At 40.2% G+C, this 16,403-nt stretch overlaps 1 protein-coding gene across 1 annotated transcript; it reads left to right on the forward strand.

The window, feature by feature from the left end:
* The first annotated feature begins 14,459 nt into the window (after window positions 1-14,459).
* On the forward strand, window positions 14,460-15,674 carry LOC127198730 (upstream-binding factor 1-like protein 1). The gene is given in 1 exon segment (XM_051156777.1): window positions 14,460-15,674. A coding segment is annotated over 1 exon segment (1,215 nt).
* Window positions 15,675-16,403: the final 729 nt, after the last annotated feature.

Raw genomic sequence — 16,403 nt, forward strand, 5'->3', positions numbered from 1 at the left:
TTTAGACGCAGTTTTATCCACGTTCCAATCTCAAATCCAAACCCAGGACAACCCTGATAGAGAAAGAACTGTCCTCTCTGGGTTTTTATACTCCCTTGCTTTTCTCTCCTATGACTTTCCTTTCTCACTAAGGACAAAGGAGGAGTGAGAGGAGAAGGGAGTTTGCCATCCTCCTGCCTGAATCGGAGTCCTAGGCTCAGGAAGAAGCCTTCAGAAGCAGCACATAAAAGTTATTTACATTTGATTTGAAGAAACTATGGAATCATCCTTACAAAGCTTACCCATGAATATATGAAGTGTATCACCTCATTCAAGGGAGGGATTCTCAGTCCTTGGAGTTGGACCCAATGGATACCAAGTCTGAACCTAAAAATAGGTAGAAACGCTAATAGATAGGTACGAACACATATTATTTCTCTAACATTATCTGATTGGGCTTTAATACAACAGTACCATTACTGCTGTTACTTTGCTGAGTGCAATTTTAAATAAAATTAAAATGATTTCTATTTCTTTAGCTGCTGAATATTCTAAGCCATATTCATGTCTATTTGCTTTATAATATATTTATGAGTACCTTTGAGACTATTTTTTACTGAAATATTCATTTCATTTATTTTAGCTCATGTATAGATTGTAAAATTTCTAATGTTAATAGAGTACTAGAATATTTTGATATATATCTGGAACATAGAGTGTTTAAATAGGGATTTAAAGATATATCTTTAAATATTTGTCATTTATTTAAGGTGATATTTGTCAAAATAACTTCTTACATTTTCATACTGAAAGCACAATATTATTCTGATTTAGTGAATCCTTGTCTCTGTGTTCTCCAATGAAAACCGTTGTTTTGGTGTTTGTATGTTTTTCAAATTTGACAATTTTTATAAATTTTTATTTAAGTTATTAAAGATGTTGGATCAAATATATTTATGTAGCTATATTAAAGATAGTATTAGTATTAATAATTTCTAATCTGCTCTTTTAAATGTGGTTAAAACTTATAGAATAGGAATCCATAAATTTGTGTTGATATATGGTTTTAAATAAGTTATACCATGTTGCCAGAAGTTGATATTTACTTATACAAATAAACAATTTTAATAAATGTTGTGTATTGATTTTATCATATCTTTAATCAAGTAATGATGGAATTCCTCTGCAGTGTAATCCTCAGAGCTCACTAGAGACACACACGGATTGAACAGGTCAAGGGATTCATGTGGAGAAGTATAATTATGGATGTTGAGAAATCTCATGAACCCTCTTTGGCTCCCCCAGCAAATGCCTTAGCCTGAGGACACTGTGGTATGAAACCCAGCCTAAGGTGAAATAAAGCAAAATGTCCACCCTGAATTCAGGGTTTCTGGCAGCTGCCAGGTGGAATGGACCCTACATCCCTGAGTCCCATAACCAATAGTTTTTGTATCCATTGCATGAGTGTTTTTCTTACTAACCATAGGACAAGTTCAACATCCTACAGTCCTTTTATGGGATTTTGAGAGAAGTTCTCTCCATGGCATAGGCCTGGCTGTCCTGGAACTGCTATATACATCAGGCTGACCTTGAGCATAAGGAGACCCACTGGCTTTGGCCTCCCAAGTCATGCACACCTTCAATCCCAGCACCAGGAAGGCAGGAACAGAAGGATCTCTGTCCATAAGAGTTATAGTGCAAGGACATTCAATTTCAAGGCTTCCCTGGCCTACAATCCTGAGTGAACTCAATCCAACCCAGCAATTCCGTAATGATTTCCTACAACAGTTAATGTGAAAGGCCTGGGCTACAGCCCAATGGGAGAGCACTGTGTGGAAATCCAAAGACAGATGAACAAGACTATGAAATATAGCCAGGGCCACTATTATGCAGAAAGGTCTAAATGAAGCAGAGATCAATAGAGTACACCTTTAACTCAGTATGCACTGAGTAGAATATCTATCTATTTTCCCAGGTTCCCCAGAGTTACAGAATGTTTTAGGAATAAATAAATAAACAAAAAGTAAATAAATTTAGAAGTGAATGATATTTTATGAAGCCAGGGATAAAGTGGTGTTTTAGACATAATACATATTAGAATTAAGACCACAGCCTGTCATGTAGGCACATACCTTTATTCCTCTCACTGGGGAAGTGGAGACAGGCAGATCTGTATGATTTTGAGGACACAGAGTTCTACAATGGGATCCTAGGACAGCCAAGCCTATGTGTGGAAACCCTGCCTAAAAACACAAACCAAAACAAAACAAAAACTTAGCTGGACATTGTGACACTGGCCTTTAATTCCAGAACTTGCAGGGCAGAGCCAAGTGGATCTCTATTAGTTGGTCAACAAAGCTAGTCCAGGACAGCCAAGGTTACAGAGAGTAACACTGTTTTAAAAAACAAAAACAACAACAAAAAACAACAACAATAAACACAGAACACGCACATACACACACACAGAATGAAGAGAGAGTGATACACACAGAGAAAATGAGAGAGAGAGAGCCATTTTTTTTTCCTCTGTGGTAGAAAATGTTTTCATTAGGGTGTGTAAAGGATTGACATTCTAACTATTAGGGACAGAACGTAGATCTGAAACTCATTTTGCAAGTTTATATAGAGGAAAATAGAAAAAAAAAATTTAATTCTAGGTATAAAGTGGTGGCAAATATCTTAAATCCCAGCTCTAAGCAGACAGGGGCAGACACATCTCTGAGGTGTAGCCATCCTGGTCTATAAGTCCAGGACTTCTAAGGCTAACAGAGAAAACCTGTCTCAAAAAAATTAAATTCAATAAGTATATAAATACATAATTACTAAATATAAAATAGAATTATTTTTTCCTAAAAATATCACCTCTGTAGTAGGGTATGCAAAGGATTAATCACTTAATTATTAAGTAGGCAGATAGAAGTGTCACAATTTATATTAGAATGGAGTGTTAATTTCCAGCTATGCAGTGGAAGCACACACTTTTCTTCCAAGGACTCAGCACTCAGAGGCAGGCTGATTTTTGAAATGGGACCAGCCTGGTCTACAGAGTGAATTTTAGAACAACAAGTGTCAAATAGAAAGTGTGGCTTCCCCCGCCCCCGAAAAAAACAAAAAAACAAAAAAACCCAAAAACCCAACAACAACAATGCAAATATGTGCATAATTCTGAGTAGGATTAAAAGACTATTAATCAAGAGGCACATAAGTAGTAATTATACAAGCATGATTTACAGGAATGACATGATATTTCAGTCTTAAAATTAGCAACTTTTGTTTTAATGCTTGGACATTGTTTTAACCTCATATCCATTTCTGTTATTTTACAAAGCACATAGTACTGTGCTGGAACTCACTAGATAGCCAGGCTGGTGGTGAACTCACAGAGCTCCTAATGCCTCTGCCTCCCCAGTGCTGACATTAAAGCCTTTTAGCACCACACCTGCCTTTCTGAAGACAGGGTTGCTCTGTGTTTCAGAGCTCATCCTGTCCTGGAATTACTCTGTAGACCAGACTGGCCTGGAACTCATGAAATCTGCTTGTCTCTGCATCCTGAACTGCTGGTATTAAAGGGTGTGCCTTATGAAGCCTGGCTTACATAAGACAAGGTTACTCTGCACTACTGGCCCTAGCTGTCCTGGACTCACTTTGGAGACCAGGCTGGCCTTGAACTCCCAGAGGTCTTGCTGTCATTGCCCCAGGGGTTGCTGAGATTAAAGGCCTGTGCAACCAGGCCCAGTCTCCCTGACAGTCTGAACACAATATGCCTAATCTGTGGGCTGGATTGCCTGATAATTAATTTACCTATCTCTTTTGCTATATAGAAGTAGAATTAGATGGGAAGGACCCTGCTGTTTGCAGCTACCCAAGCCCTGTCTGCATCTCCATAGTGGAGCCTTTAAGGGACAAACTCTACAGCCATGGAGGGGCATGCAGGGGACTCAGTTCCGGGCAGCTTTTGATCCTGAGTACATAATTCACAGTAACTGTGGAATGTTCATCATTGTTTTTTCTCATTATATTTAAGCTTCCTTAATTAGTGCTCAGATGAGATGTATATCTGGATGGTTTTTGTCCCTCCATGGACAGCTAGTGTTCTTGCCCAACCTGGAATGGAGGGTGTCTGCACTAATGATGCCTGTGTGCCACTGAGGGTAGATTTGTAACATTCGTGGCCATGAGAAAGATAAGCTGAGAGGGTCACCCTTAAAGGAAAATGGAGAAAATCTGTTTGTAACTAGTTTGTTGGAGACAGGCATACTCAGCTTTGAATCCTTCCTAGTCACGTGACCTAGATGGCTTAGAGTCCTGACAACTAGAACCTACATTATAGCAGCCTTGGTAAAGATCAAAATCTGCTGCTTCACCCTACACATTTCAAATATTTCAGTTTTAGAAACTTTCACAAATAGCTTTAGTCTGTACATTGATCTGAGAGCTCTTTCCTCTGAGAAAATGCAGGATAAACCACCTAGGACCTGAGAAAATTCTGTATAACAAGTAGTACATGTGATCCTGTGCTATTTACATTTCTCTTAGGTTTCAAGGGGAGGACTCAGAAGAAGTATGATACTCCAGAAACTACAAAGGGCAAGAGAGGTCTTGGATGTCAAGAGAAAGTTCGAGGTCCAAAGCAAAGTCCGACTTGGGGAAACTGCCAGAAGTCCTATGAGGTTGACCAGTTGCATCTTCCAAAAGCCTGTGTCTAGCATAACTTCTAACCCTGGGAAGATCACCATGAGAAGGAAAGACCAACAGAACCTGTGGAAAGCCCAGCAGCTGTGTGCTTCAGAGAGGATGCAGGTGGAGACAGTGCCGGGAACCTCTCATGTCCTTTGTAGCTTAGGAACTCTGTAAACAGAATTTCAGTGGAATGCAGGATGAAGCCACTGTCCAAAGTGGTGTTAAGAACCCGCACACTTCCTCAGAGTTCACCTCTGCCTACACCCAAGTTTGGAAGAGGAACAAGGGGTTCCTCAGAAGCCACTATCTTCTTCTAGTCCACACAGAACAACACCAGTGTCTCTTCAGCTGTCACCATCTTATGACAGACCAGCAGTGACCACTGCAGACATCTGGAGACAGGGCAGGAAGGTGAAGGGAGCCAGGAAGGGACTGGCTGAGGCCTTGGAGGATTCTCCAGTATGTTCTTGTCAAAGCACCATGTGCTTTTTTTCACTACTGTTGCTTTGCTATACATCTCGAGATCAGGGAGGTAGGTACCTTTGGAAGATATTTTATTGTTTCCAATTGACTTATTTATTCTAAGATTGTTCTTTTGGTTTTCCATGGGAAGTTGAGAATGGTTCTATCAAAGTCTGCAAACAACTGTGTTGGTATTTTGATGGGAACTGCATTGAATCTGTAGCTTGTTTTCAGGAAATTGTCCATTTTCACTACATCAACCCTACTCACCCCTGAACATGGAGGATCTTCTCATGTACTGACATAGTCTACAGTTTCTTTCTCCAGAGACTTGAAGTCTTTCACTTGATTGGTTAGAGTTAAACCAAGACACCTTACGTCTTTTTTTCAGGCTGTTGTAAATGGTGTTATTTCCCTAATTTCTTTCTCAGCCCATTTGTCTTCTGTACACATGAGAGTTACTTTTTTATTTTTAGTTCATTTTGTATCCATCTGTTTAATTATATTCCAAAAAAAGAAGGTTCATCACTAGTTAAAGGAGTTGACCATTTCTTTACATGTTTGTTGACATTGGTGTTATCTTCTTTTGTGTAAGGACTTACAAGTTTGCCCCCCATTCTCCAAATCATTTCTCTTCCTTTTTGTCAATGTGTTCTCTTGGATGTATGGAATCCGAGGGACTCCTCACACACTGTGGTTTTCTCCCATTGCTTTAAATCCAGTTTGATTAAATATTAGAAACCATTGTAATTAATGTGTTATACATATTATGACTTACCCTATCTATTTTTAAGTTGTGCAAAAAGAAAATATTTTCTTATTAACTGTAAAGTTCCCATTCTTCTGTTTTTAAATTAAATCTATTGATTAGTTAAGTCCAAAATTCCAAGAAAGAAAGTATTAAGTGTTGAGCTGAAGACAAGTTTGGAAAGTAGAACACACTAAAATATTCCAAAGTAATGAGTGAAGGACATTTCAAACTAACAGCTGTGCCACTTCAGCATATTCTGCAAGATGTGCTTAAAATTAAAGCCTGAGTATCAGAAACAAATGTATCCAAACAAGCTGCATGACAGACTACTTGGTAGTAATCTGAGCACTTGGGCAGTTGAGGAAGGAGTAAAGGACACATAAGGCTTTCCTGACTGTAGAGGAATTGTAGCCAACTTCAGGGGAGCCTAGTGCTACATAAAACAAGAGAGAAATAAACTCTCCCGCTACTCAAACAAAAACAGACAAACAAGGCTTAAACCCCTACATTCAGGTATGATGCAAAGCATGGAAGATCCCAAACTGCATATCTAAACAAATCCACAATTTTTAATTCAAGGAGTTTAGGTTAATAACACTATATACTCTGGACTGTTCTACAAATGAAAGCTAATGAGAGCTAGAGACCCGGGTCTGCAATAATATGATAATTCAGGAAGATCTGCACTCTTTAATCATCATCATCATCATCATCATCATCATCATCATCATCATCATCATCTAATTCGGAGCTTCCTGGGGAATATAAGAAAACATTGGTCATATAAGAACCAGAAATGACATCTAGGAATAGATACGATGAATAAGACTTAATTTCTCAAATCAAAATTATATACCAAGTGGCAATACTGAACTCAAACTTAGACACATGGGAGCTGGTTCCTAGTGCACACTCACAGATAGTGTCTGTATCAGGACTGCAGGATGAAACTCCAGATAGACCAATACAGCACGAACAAAACCATTGGTAGGCATACCCTAAAGCTATCACACAAGGCAGGGCAGTCAGCATTTTCACTGGGCCGTGTTTTGCACAATCTGCAGGTCTAAGGCTAATGTCATATCGCATCACCTTAGCACTGACAAGTGAGCTTAGGTGTTTGTTCCTTGTGCCATGGCGGATAGTGTTTGAAGACTCTAATCACCCACACTGGCTGCAGAAGGACTATGGGTTCCTGGGTTTTGCTTTGTTTTTGTTTTCCATTGAAGCCATGTATCCTTTTCTGGTTGCAGGAAAATTACACATTCAGAAAACAAAAGTAGAAAGCAGCTAAGATTTATATCTTGTCTATCTAGCATTTAAAAGTACTAATGGCTGTGGGGTGTGTGTGTGTGTGAGAGAGAGAGAGACAGAGAGAGAGAGAGAGAGAGAGAGAGAGAGAGAGAGAGAGAGAGAGAGAGAGAGAGAGTATTGCAACAGCCTCTCTCAGCTTTCTTTTTCTTGGAACTCACTATGTAGATCAGGGAGATCTCAGTCTCACAGAGATCTACCTGCACAGGCTCCTGAGTGCTGGGATTACAGGCCTGTGCCACCAAGCCTGGCTCTGCATAGAGAAGCAGAACAGAGAGAAAGACAGAACAGCTGGGCATGGTGGTGCACAGGCGTGTAGATTTGTGTTCCACCTCACAGATAAAGAGTGAGACCCTTTCTCAAAACATAAGAAAGAAAAAATGAAAAAAAAAAAGTTGAAGTTAATATTATTTGATGAAGTCATTGAAAAGGTATTTAAATTAAATTATATTAGAATTAAGGTACCTCACATTTGACCATGTCCCCTGGAGGGGGAGACCCGGTGGCACTCAGAGAAAGAACAGCAGGTTACCAAGAAGAGACTTGATACCCTATGAGCATATACAGTGGGAGGTTATCCCCCTCAGGAACAGTCATAGGGGAGGGGAATAAGGGGAAAATGGGAGGGAGGGAAGAATGGGAGGATACAAGGGATGGGATAAACATTGAGATGTAACAAGAATAAATTAATAAAATAATTTTTTCAAAAAAAAAAAAAAAGAATTAAGACTCATAGCCTGTCCTGGGAGCCCCCGTCTTTAATCTGAGCACCGAGGTGGGGAGGAGGGCAAAAGTAGGCTGATCTCTGTGTTCAAGGCCAGCCAGGATACCAAAGTGACTCCAGGACAACCAAGTCTCTACAGAGAACCCTGTCTAAGAAACTAAAGCCAATAAAATAAATGAAGAGTATTCATTTTTTTCTTAAATGTAACATGTTTTATTAGGGCTTGTAAATAATTAATTTCATATCTATATGGTAAGAACTATGATCTATATGTAATTTTTCAAGTTTATATATAGGAAAATAGAATAAACTATTTAACTGTATCTGTGCACTGAGGAGGGAGAGACAAGCATAGACAGTGTTTCAGAGAAATTTGGTCTCCAAAAACCAAATATGTATGTCAGTTTCATTTACTGAAAAATTTCCAGGAGGTTAATAAAAGGCTATTTTAAGGGCTTGATTTACCAGGACTGACTTGAGATTTCAATTTACTAATTAACAAAATCTGTTTCAATATCTAGGAATTGTATTAACTAACATGTCGAATTACATTATGTCTAGGAAGCACATAAGAAGGATTTAGATGTTTTATTAATAAACATACTTTTCTTTAGTTTTGTTTGTTTGTTTGTTTGAGCAAGGATCTCATTAAGCAGATCTGACTGGTCAACTCAGAGATCTGTCTTTCTCTCTCAAGAGCTGAGATTAATGGAGTGCACGACCACACCCAGCACTGTGAAACAGATAAACATTCTCCAGTTTTCCCTGTACTGAAACTGTGGTCTTTTCTCTGGCCATGCAATCTCTGTGAGTTCTAATCCAGCCTGAGCTCCATAGCAAGAAGCTGTCTTAGAATGTATAAAAAAATAAATCAATGTAGGAACATTTTTTCTATATTTATAGAATGTTTTGGAGATGATGCCGTACCGAGACCTATGGATGCACTAAGATGCTGACATAAAAACCGTTGGAGAGATAATGGCTGAGAAGATGAGTCCTGTCTTCATGCTGGATACATAGGTCACAACTTCCAATTGGTCTTCATAAACAATTTTCTTGCTGTCGTTTTCTTTCTGTTTTTTTTTTTTTTATTGTGGAGACAGAGTTTCGTTGTGGATTGGTTTTGGTCATTCTAAAATAAGCCCTGTAGACCAGGCCAGCCTCAATTCAAAGAGATCCAGCAGTTCGCGCCTCGCCCGACCAGCAGGAAAGACACGAACACCAGTTCTTCTCCAAGCAGTTCATTCAAGCTCTTCGTGCAAGCAACTCCCCTGAACCACACCTGTCACACACTAATAAAGCATTCTATCATGCAATCAATTCACACCACGTCTCACATCCTCATAGGTCCACGAAGGCGGAACTACCGCAGGCAGTGGGCTATACCCAAATAAGGACCTGTTTGTCTTTTACTGAGGCCGCTCTAGCGATGTGCCAGGCGCCATCTTAGGGTGTGTTCCTTGGGGGTTCTCCAGAGTTCCCCCTTTTTTGTTTTATAAATGACACATCAGGACTTCAACACAACAGGTGAGAGTAGAGGTCTGATCTCTGGTATGTATGGGCATTTGTTCACACTGCCCTCAAGCAAGCCCTTCACTTGCCACGTGCCAGACCTAGCTCCGTACGTTTCCATGGACACTTGTTCACACTGCCCTCAAGCAAACCCTTAGCTTGCTGAGTGCCAGACCTGTCCCGGTACCTTTTTCCCGGAGGTGGGGTCTGGGATACCAACCCACATGCAATCAGACTTGGTCCCCAGAAGGCCATTAACTGCATACAATGTACCTTCTGTGCAGTGCTCTGCCTCACACCCTGAGCGTGATGAGAAACATTGTGTCAATTCTTCAGGACAGACAGCCAGATCTGAGGCGACTGTCCTGCCTCAACTGCTGCAAACGCTTGAGCCATCAGGACCTGAGTGCGATGTTGAGATGTTCTTAACCGACAAATACACCACAGGCATACACCACTCACACCCAGGAATATAATGCTTATAGTCCTGATGCCCACCCATTCCTTCAGGTGATTAACAGCGGTCCCCAGCCAAGTGGAGAGTCCATCTGCAAAATTCAGGTCAACACGGGTGGAGTTGATTGTAGTAATCAACAGTCGAAGTTCCCTCATCAGGCCATTGAAGTCGGCTGAGGAGTTACCTAGAAGATGGCTATCTTATCCCAGCTCGAGAGGGAAAGATGGCCAGACATCACGAACCATGGGGCCACTGTATCACATTCAGTCAGGAAGGTTTCTAAGGTTTTACTTTTAATCTTAAGTCCCTTTGATTTTAGTAGTTCTTGGAGGGCAGTGAAAACCTGGCGAGAAAGCGACGCACCCATACATTCACTTTTCCTTCTCTTGAGAAACCTTGTGTATTAGCTCCCTTCCGGAGAACTAAGGATTAGCTCCCTTCCAGAGACTTAAGGATTAGCTCCCTTCCGGAGACTTTAGGATTAGCTCCCTTCTGGAGACTTTAGGTTTAGCTCCCTTCTGGAGACTTTAGGATTAGATCCCTTCCGGAGACCTAAGGATTAGCTCCCTTCTGGAGATTTAAGGATTAGCTCCCTTCTGGAGACTTTAGGATTAGCTCCCTTCCTGGAGACTTTAGGATTAGCTCCCTTCTGGAGACTTTAGGATTAGCTCCCTTCTGGAGACTTTAGGATTAGCTCCCTTCTGGAGACTTTAGGATTAGATCCCTTCTGGAGACTTTAGGATTAGATCCCTTCTGGAGACTTGAGGATTAGATCCCTTCTGGAGACTTTCCCTTTTTTCTAGGGGTCGTAAGCTCCACTTACCGGGATCCTTGACCACTTGGAGTCCTAAACTCAAAATATATAATTTCCCTTCAAAGAAATTAAATACATAATTAGTTTTAAGTTGGTGCTTATAAATTGTAGAAGAGGGGGTTTCAATGTAACATTTGGAAGCACAAGGCAGTCAGAAATTCTAAAGGAAAAAAATCTGATAAGATACTGTAAAACAAACAGGCCACTTATTAGACTGGATTACAGGATATGTTCTGAGTAGCCCAGCAATGGCTGTCCCACAACCAGAAGACCAAAAATCATGTAACTGTTAAGCCCATAAGGTTGGATGACTCTACAGTATAAATACAGACCTGGAGGATTTCTGGATAGCTAATTGTCTCCAGTCTCTGTTAGAGTCCTGGTGAGGTTGAATTTTGTATTGATCCCAGCAGTTACATACACAAAATGGAGGTCATGAGGGAAGGCAAGCAGGAAAAAGCAAAAACTTCTTCCATTTCATGTGGACTCTTAAGAAAAGAGTGGCCCAGGTTGACAGTAAATCTTCCTGCTTCTAATTACTCCATAAAGGAAATGTCTTTTTCACCCAGGAGTGGTGGTACATGCCCTAGATCTTAGCACCTGGGAACAGAGGCAGATCTCTGCGAATTGGAGTCCAGTTTGAACAATGTAGTAACTTTTAGGATAGTTAGATATACATAATAGAGACCCTGCATCAGAGAGAGGTCATGACAGATGAAGAAAGAGTGAGAGTGAGAGAGAGAGAGAGAGAGAAACTCCTTATTGTGTTTTTAAAAGCTTAGAATTTAAATTTAACCAAATCTTTCCATCACAGTACTTTCTTCAAATTTATTATCACCTCATCAATGGAAGGGTCTGTGGTAAAACCTGGCTCAGGCATCTTACAACATCCAAATACCCAAAAGGCAAAAGCCACCCTTAGGGTGTGCCCAGGGCTTTACAGAAGGAGATTATACAAGTTAAGTTAATTATGCTAATAGCAACACACCCTGCCTTAGGGTGGGGTCTTCTGATCTCTATATAAGAGCTTGCCAGGCTTAAAACTCAGTCAGTTCAGAGGCCCTAGGAGGTGTTTACACAGTGGAGCACTTCTTCCAGTCAAAGCTGTTGTCCAGAGAGATCAGAAGGCACAGCATCTCTGAAGTAAAGGGCAGACCTTCCTGCAAGCTTTGGTAAGACCAGGGATCTGGAGGTGAGTGGAAATCCTCAGTCCATGGATTTATACGTTGTCTGAGTCCAGGAATTCTCATGTAGAAGTCCTTGTGATAGTTCACATAGAGAATGCTCTTATTTCCAGTCCATTCTTGAGCCTCAAAATTTAATCTATCATAACACTAAAATTAAGATGAGTACGTTTTCCTCACCTATTTTATGATCCTTGTGAATCTAACTTTGGAAGGTGTGGAGATGCCTTATAGCATGACTTTTAGCATGGTATCTATACTTAGTGTTCATTATAGAAATCATATAATGCCACATATATGAGATATTCCACTGGAAAACATTATAGTCTTGTGTTTCGTAACTATTTAAAGAATATTTTAATAATGTATTGATTTAGGACACATTTGTTTAGTGATATTATACTTTGAATGAGCTCCTTTGCTGGAGACTCGGTTCATGAAGGACTTCCATGGCATGTATTCATTTCTAGCTCTAGCACTAAGAAAGTAAATAAAAAGATAATGGAAACCACTCAGTTTTGCGGGAGCAATAATGAGAGGTTGAGGCAAGAGAACTTTGAATATGAAGTAAGCTCATCGTTAACAATCCTGATTTTCACCCCATTCAAAGTGTTGAAGGAACATTTATTATTTAGGTCCAGGTGATGTAAGCAATATTTTGGAGTGATTTTTAAATAATAGATAGATTGGTTGTCTTTACATTGTTATACTTAAAAATAAATCTCAGTCTTATTCTTCAGGAATGAGAAGTTTATACTGCATTGTTATATGGTAGGATGCAAGGTTAATACAACTTATTATTTCTATCTTGTATATTTGAGGCTTCATTGGTTACATGCTGTATGGTCAGATTTATAGGAAATTCTGAGAGGAGATGAGAAGAAGGCACACGCCTTAAATCCCAGCACTGCAGAGGCAGAGACAGCCAAATCTGTGTGATATTGAGACCATCTGGGTCTACAAAAGGATTCCAGGACAACCAAGGATTTACACAGAAACCCTGCCTAAAAAACAAAACAAAATTTTAAAAAGTAGCTGGGTGTGGTGGCAATCGCCTTTAATCCTAGCACTTGTAAGGCAGAGGTAGGTGAGTCCCTGTGAGATCAAGGCCAGCATGGTCTACAAAGCAAATCCAGGTAGTCAAGGCTACACAGAGGAACCCTGATGGCAAGAGGGGGGTTGTTGGGCGGGGAGGAGAGACTGAGAGAGCTGATAGGTAGAGGACTCCTTACTTGGGTGTCCAGTAGCTTAGATTTTTAATTTAACCCATTCTCCCCATCACAATTATTTATTAAAATTGATCATCACCTTATCAATGGAAGGGTCTGTGATAAACCCTGCCTCATCCTTCTTACAACAGCAAAATGCCCAGAAAGATAAAGCAAGACTCAGAATATGCCCAGTGCTTTAAAGAAGTGGATTATACATGTCAATTTAATTATGCTAATACCTAAACATTCCAACTTAGGGTGGAGCCTTCAGATCTCTATATAAAAGCTGGTGAGCTCCAAAATTTGCCTAGTTCTGAGGCCCATGGATGTGGTTACAATGCAGAGACCTTCTTTCAAGTCACAATTCTTGTCCAGAGAATTCAGAACAAGGGCAGCTTTCAGAAGACCAGACATCTAGAGGTAGGAGGAATTCCTCATCCCGTGAATTCATTATTTCACTGGTTTCAGGAAATTTCAAATAGTAATATTAGTGATCCTTAATATGGAGAATGATGTTATTTTCAGTTTAATATTGGGCAACAAAATATTAATCTCACATAATATTAAGATTTAAGATTAACATGGTTTCCTCACTTATTTTATGATCTTTATCAATCTAAATTTTGAATGTACAGAGACTACTTATAAATTGATTTTTAGCATGGCATCTATACTCTGCGTTCATTACTGAAATCATAGAATTTTATGTGTATGTGATCTTCCACAGTAAAGGAAGATGTACTCTTTTGCTTCAAATAGGTTTTAACAATATAGAGATGGTTTGCTTGTGTGTCACCTAAACCTCTCCATTCTGGTGTGCAAGTCAATTACCTTTACTTTCTAAGTCTTTCTATCTAGCACTGGTTGTCCTAGACGTTGATATATAGAAGTGGCTATCATTGATTTTACAGAGATTTACCATACTAGTTATGGAAATAAAGGTGTGCCCCACCTCCAGCAGCTTCATTCTCTCGATTTTAGGCAAGTTCTATTAAGATTTGGGAAAAGAGGCACAAAAGCGTGCTCCTGTACCAATGGCGAATAATCCAAACACCTTATATTTTTAAGGGATGAATTATTCCATTGTTAATAGTAAGTGAGTTCTATGAGCCTCACATCACCAGGGATACCTGATGGTGTTAGTAGTAAGTGAGTTCTATGAGCCTCACATCACCAGGGATACCTGATGTTCAACAGTTCCAATAAGGACACGTAACTTTTGTTTGTTTGTTTGTTTCTCTTCAGGATACTGATTCACAGGATCTGTGGAATTCCAAAAGAGCCTCCTAAGCTGTGTTTCCAAGCTGTTCAAGCTGCTGTGGAAGAGTTTGTACAACTGAGCTATTGTTCGTGGGCACAGAATCTCAGCACAGAATGGCATCATCTGATAACCAAGGCCAATGGTCCAAAGGAGACCTTCTGAACTTACTGGAATCCATCGAGAGTAACATCCCACCAGGTGACTTCCAGACCTTCCAAGAAACCCAGGCAGACCTAGACTGGGACAAAGTAGCTTTTAAACAGTATTCAGGAGAAGCGTGCAAACTAAAGTGGATGCAGATTTCTCATCCTTTGAGGAAGTTCCGAACACTGACAGAATTGGTGTTGGAGGCCAAGGAAGGGATTCAAGAACCTGGCAAAACTGAGAAAGTCAAGCCACACCCTGACTTCCCCAAAAGACCCCTGACGGCCTATATGCGCTTTTACAAGGAGAAGCGAGCTGAGTACTCTAAGCTGTACCCCAAGTACACCACTGGGCAGTTGACTAAAGTCATAGCTACAGAATACAATCAGCTGCCTGAGGAGGTCAAGGAGAGATATATTCAAGACTTCCAAAAGGACAAACAAGACTTCCAGGAAAAGCTGACTCAGTTCAAGAAACAACATGCTGGTGTAGGGCATCCTAAGAAGTCTGTGCTGCCGAAGAGTCATGGAATCAAAGAGTCTAAAAAATCAGAAAGAGTTATGCAAACGGGAAAGAGTCCTCTAGAAACGGCAGTGCCCAAAGCATTTTCTTCCAACAAGATATTTCAGGGAGAACCCAAGAAACCTCCTATGAACGGCTACCAGAAATTTCACCAAGATTCCTGGTCGAGCCCAGAGCTGCACCATCTGTCCTACAGGAAGCGCTGGGTTGAGATTAGCAGGCGTTGGCACAGAGTCCCAAGGGACCAGAGAGAACTTTATAAGCAACAGGCCGAGGAGCTTCAGAAACAATACTGGGTGAAGCTGGACCGCTGGCTCCAGAAACTGTCACCAGAGGAATACGCATCCTACACAGAGGCAAAGGCTTCCTGTGGCAAGCGAAAGAACATGGCCATGTCTGGAGGCAGAAGCCCCAAGCGTGCTCGAACAGATGTGTAGTCCTCCTCAGAAATGGGCCTGCCAGCATGGCCTGAAAAGGCACAAGGGCTTATGGATTCTGGGGCAGATTCCTCAGAGACTACTACGGGACGTGATGGTGGCTCCCATGCATCCATTCACATTAGGACAGAAGATGGGAAACAGGAAGACTATAGCAGCTCCTTGTAATCTAGCAGTTCCGATGAAGATGAAGATGAAGGATGTCTTTCTCAGGGAACCATGTAATTTAGACGCAGTTTTATCCACGTTCCAATCTCAAATCCAAACCCAGGACAACCCTGATAGAGAAAGAACTGTCCTCTTTGGGTTTTTATACTCCCTTGCTTTTCTCTCCTATGACTTTCCTTTCTCACTAAGGACAAAGGAGGAGTGAGAGGAGAAGGGAGCTTGCCATCCTCCTGCCTGAATCAGAGTCCTAGGCTCAGGAAGAAGCCTTCAGAAGCAGCACATAAAAGTTATTTACATTTGATTTGAAGAAACTATGGAATCATCCTGACAAAGCTTACCCATGAACATATGAAGTGTATCAGCTCATTCAAGGGAGGGTTTCTCAGGCCTTGGAGTTGGACCCAATGGATACCAAGTCTGAAACTAAAAATAAGTAGAAACGCTAATAGATAGGTACGAACACATATTATTTCTCTAATGTTATCTGATTGGGCTTTAATACAACAGTACCATTACTGCTGTTACTTTGCTGAGTGCAATTTTAAATAAAATTAAAATGATTTTTATTTCTTTAGGTGCTGAATATTCTAAGCCATATTCATGTTTATTTGATTTATAATATATTTATGAGTACCTTTGAGACTATTTTTACTGAAATATTCATTTCATTTTTTTTAGCTCATGTATAGATTGTAAAATTTCTAATGTTAATAGAGTAGTAGAATATTTTGATATATATCTGGAACATAGAATGTTTAAATCAGGATGTAAAGATATATCTTCAAA

The sequence above is a fragment of the Acomys russatus genome, chromosome 14, assembly GCF_903995435.1.
Source record: "Acomys russatus chromosome 14, mAcoRus1.1, whole genome shotgun sequence".
NCBI lineage: Eukaryota > Metazoa > Chordata > Mammalia > Rodentia > Muridae > Acomys > Acomys russatus.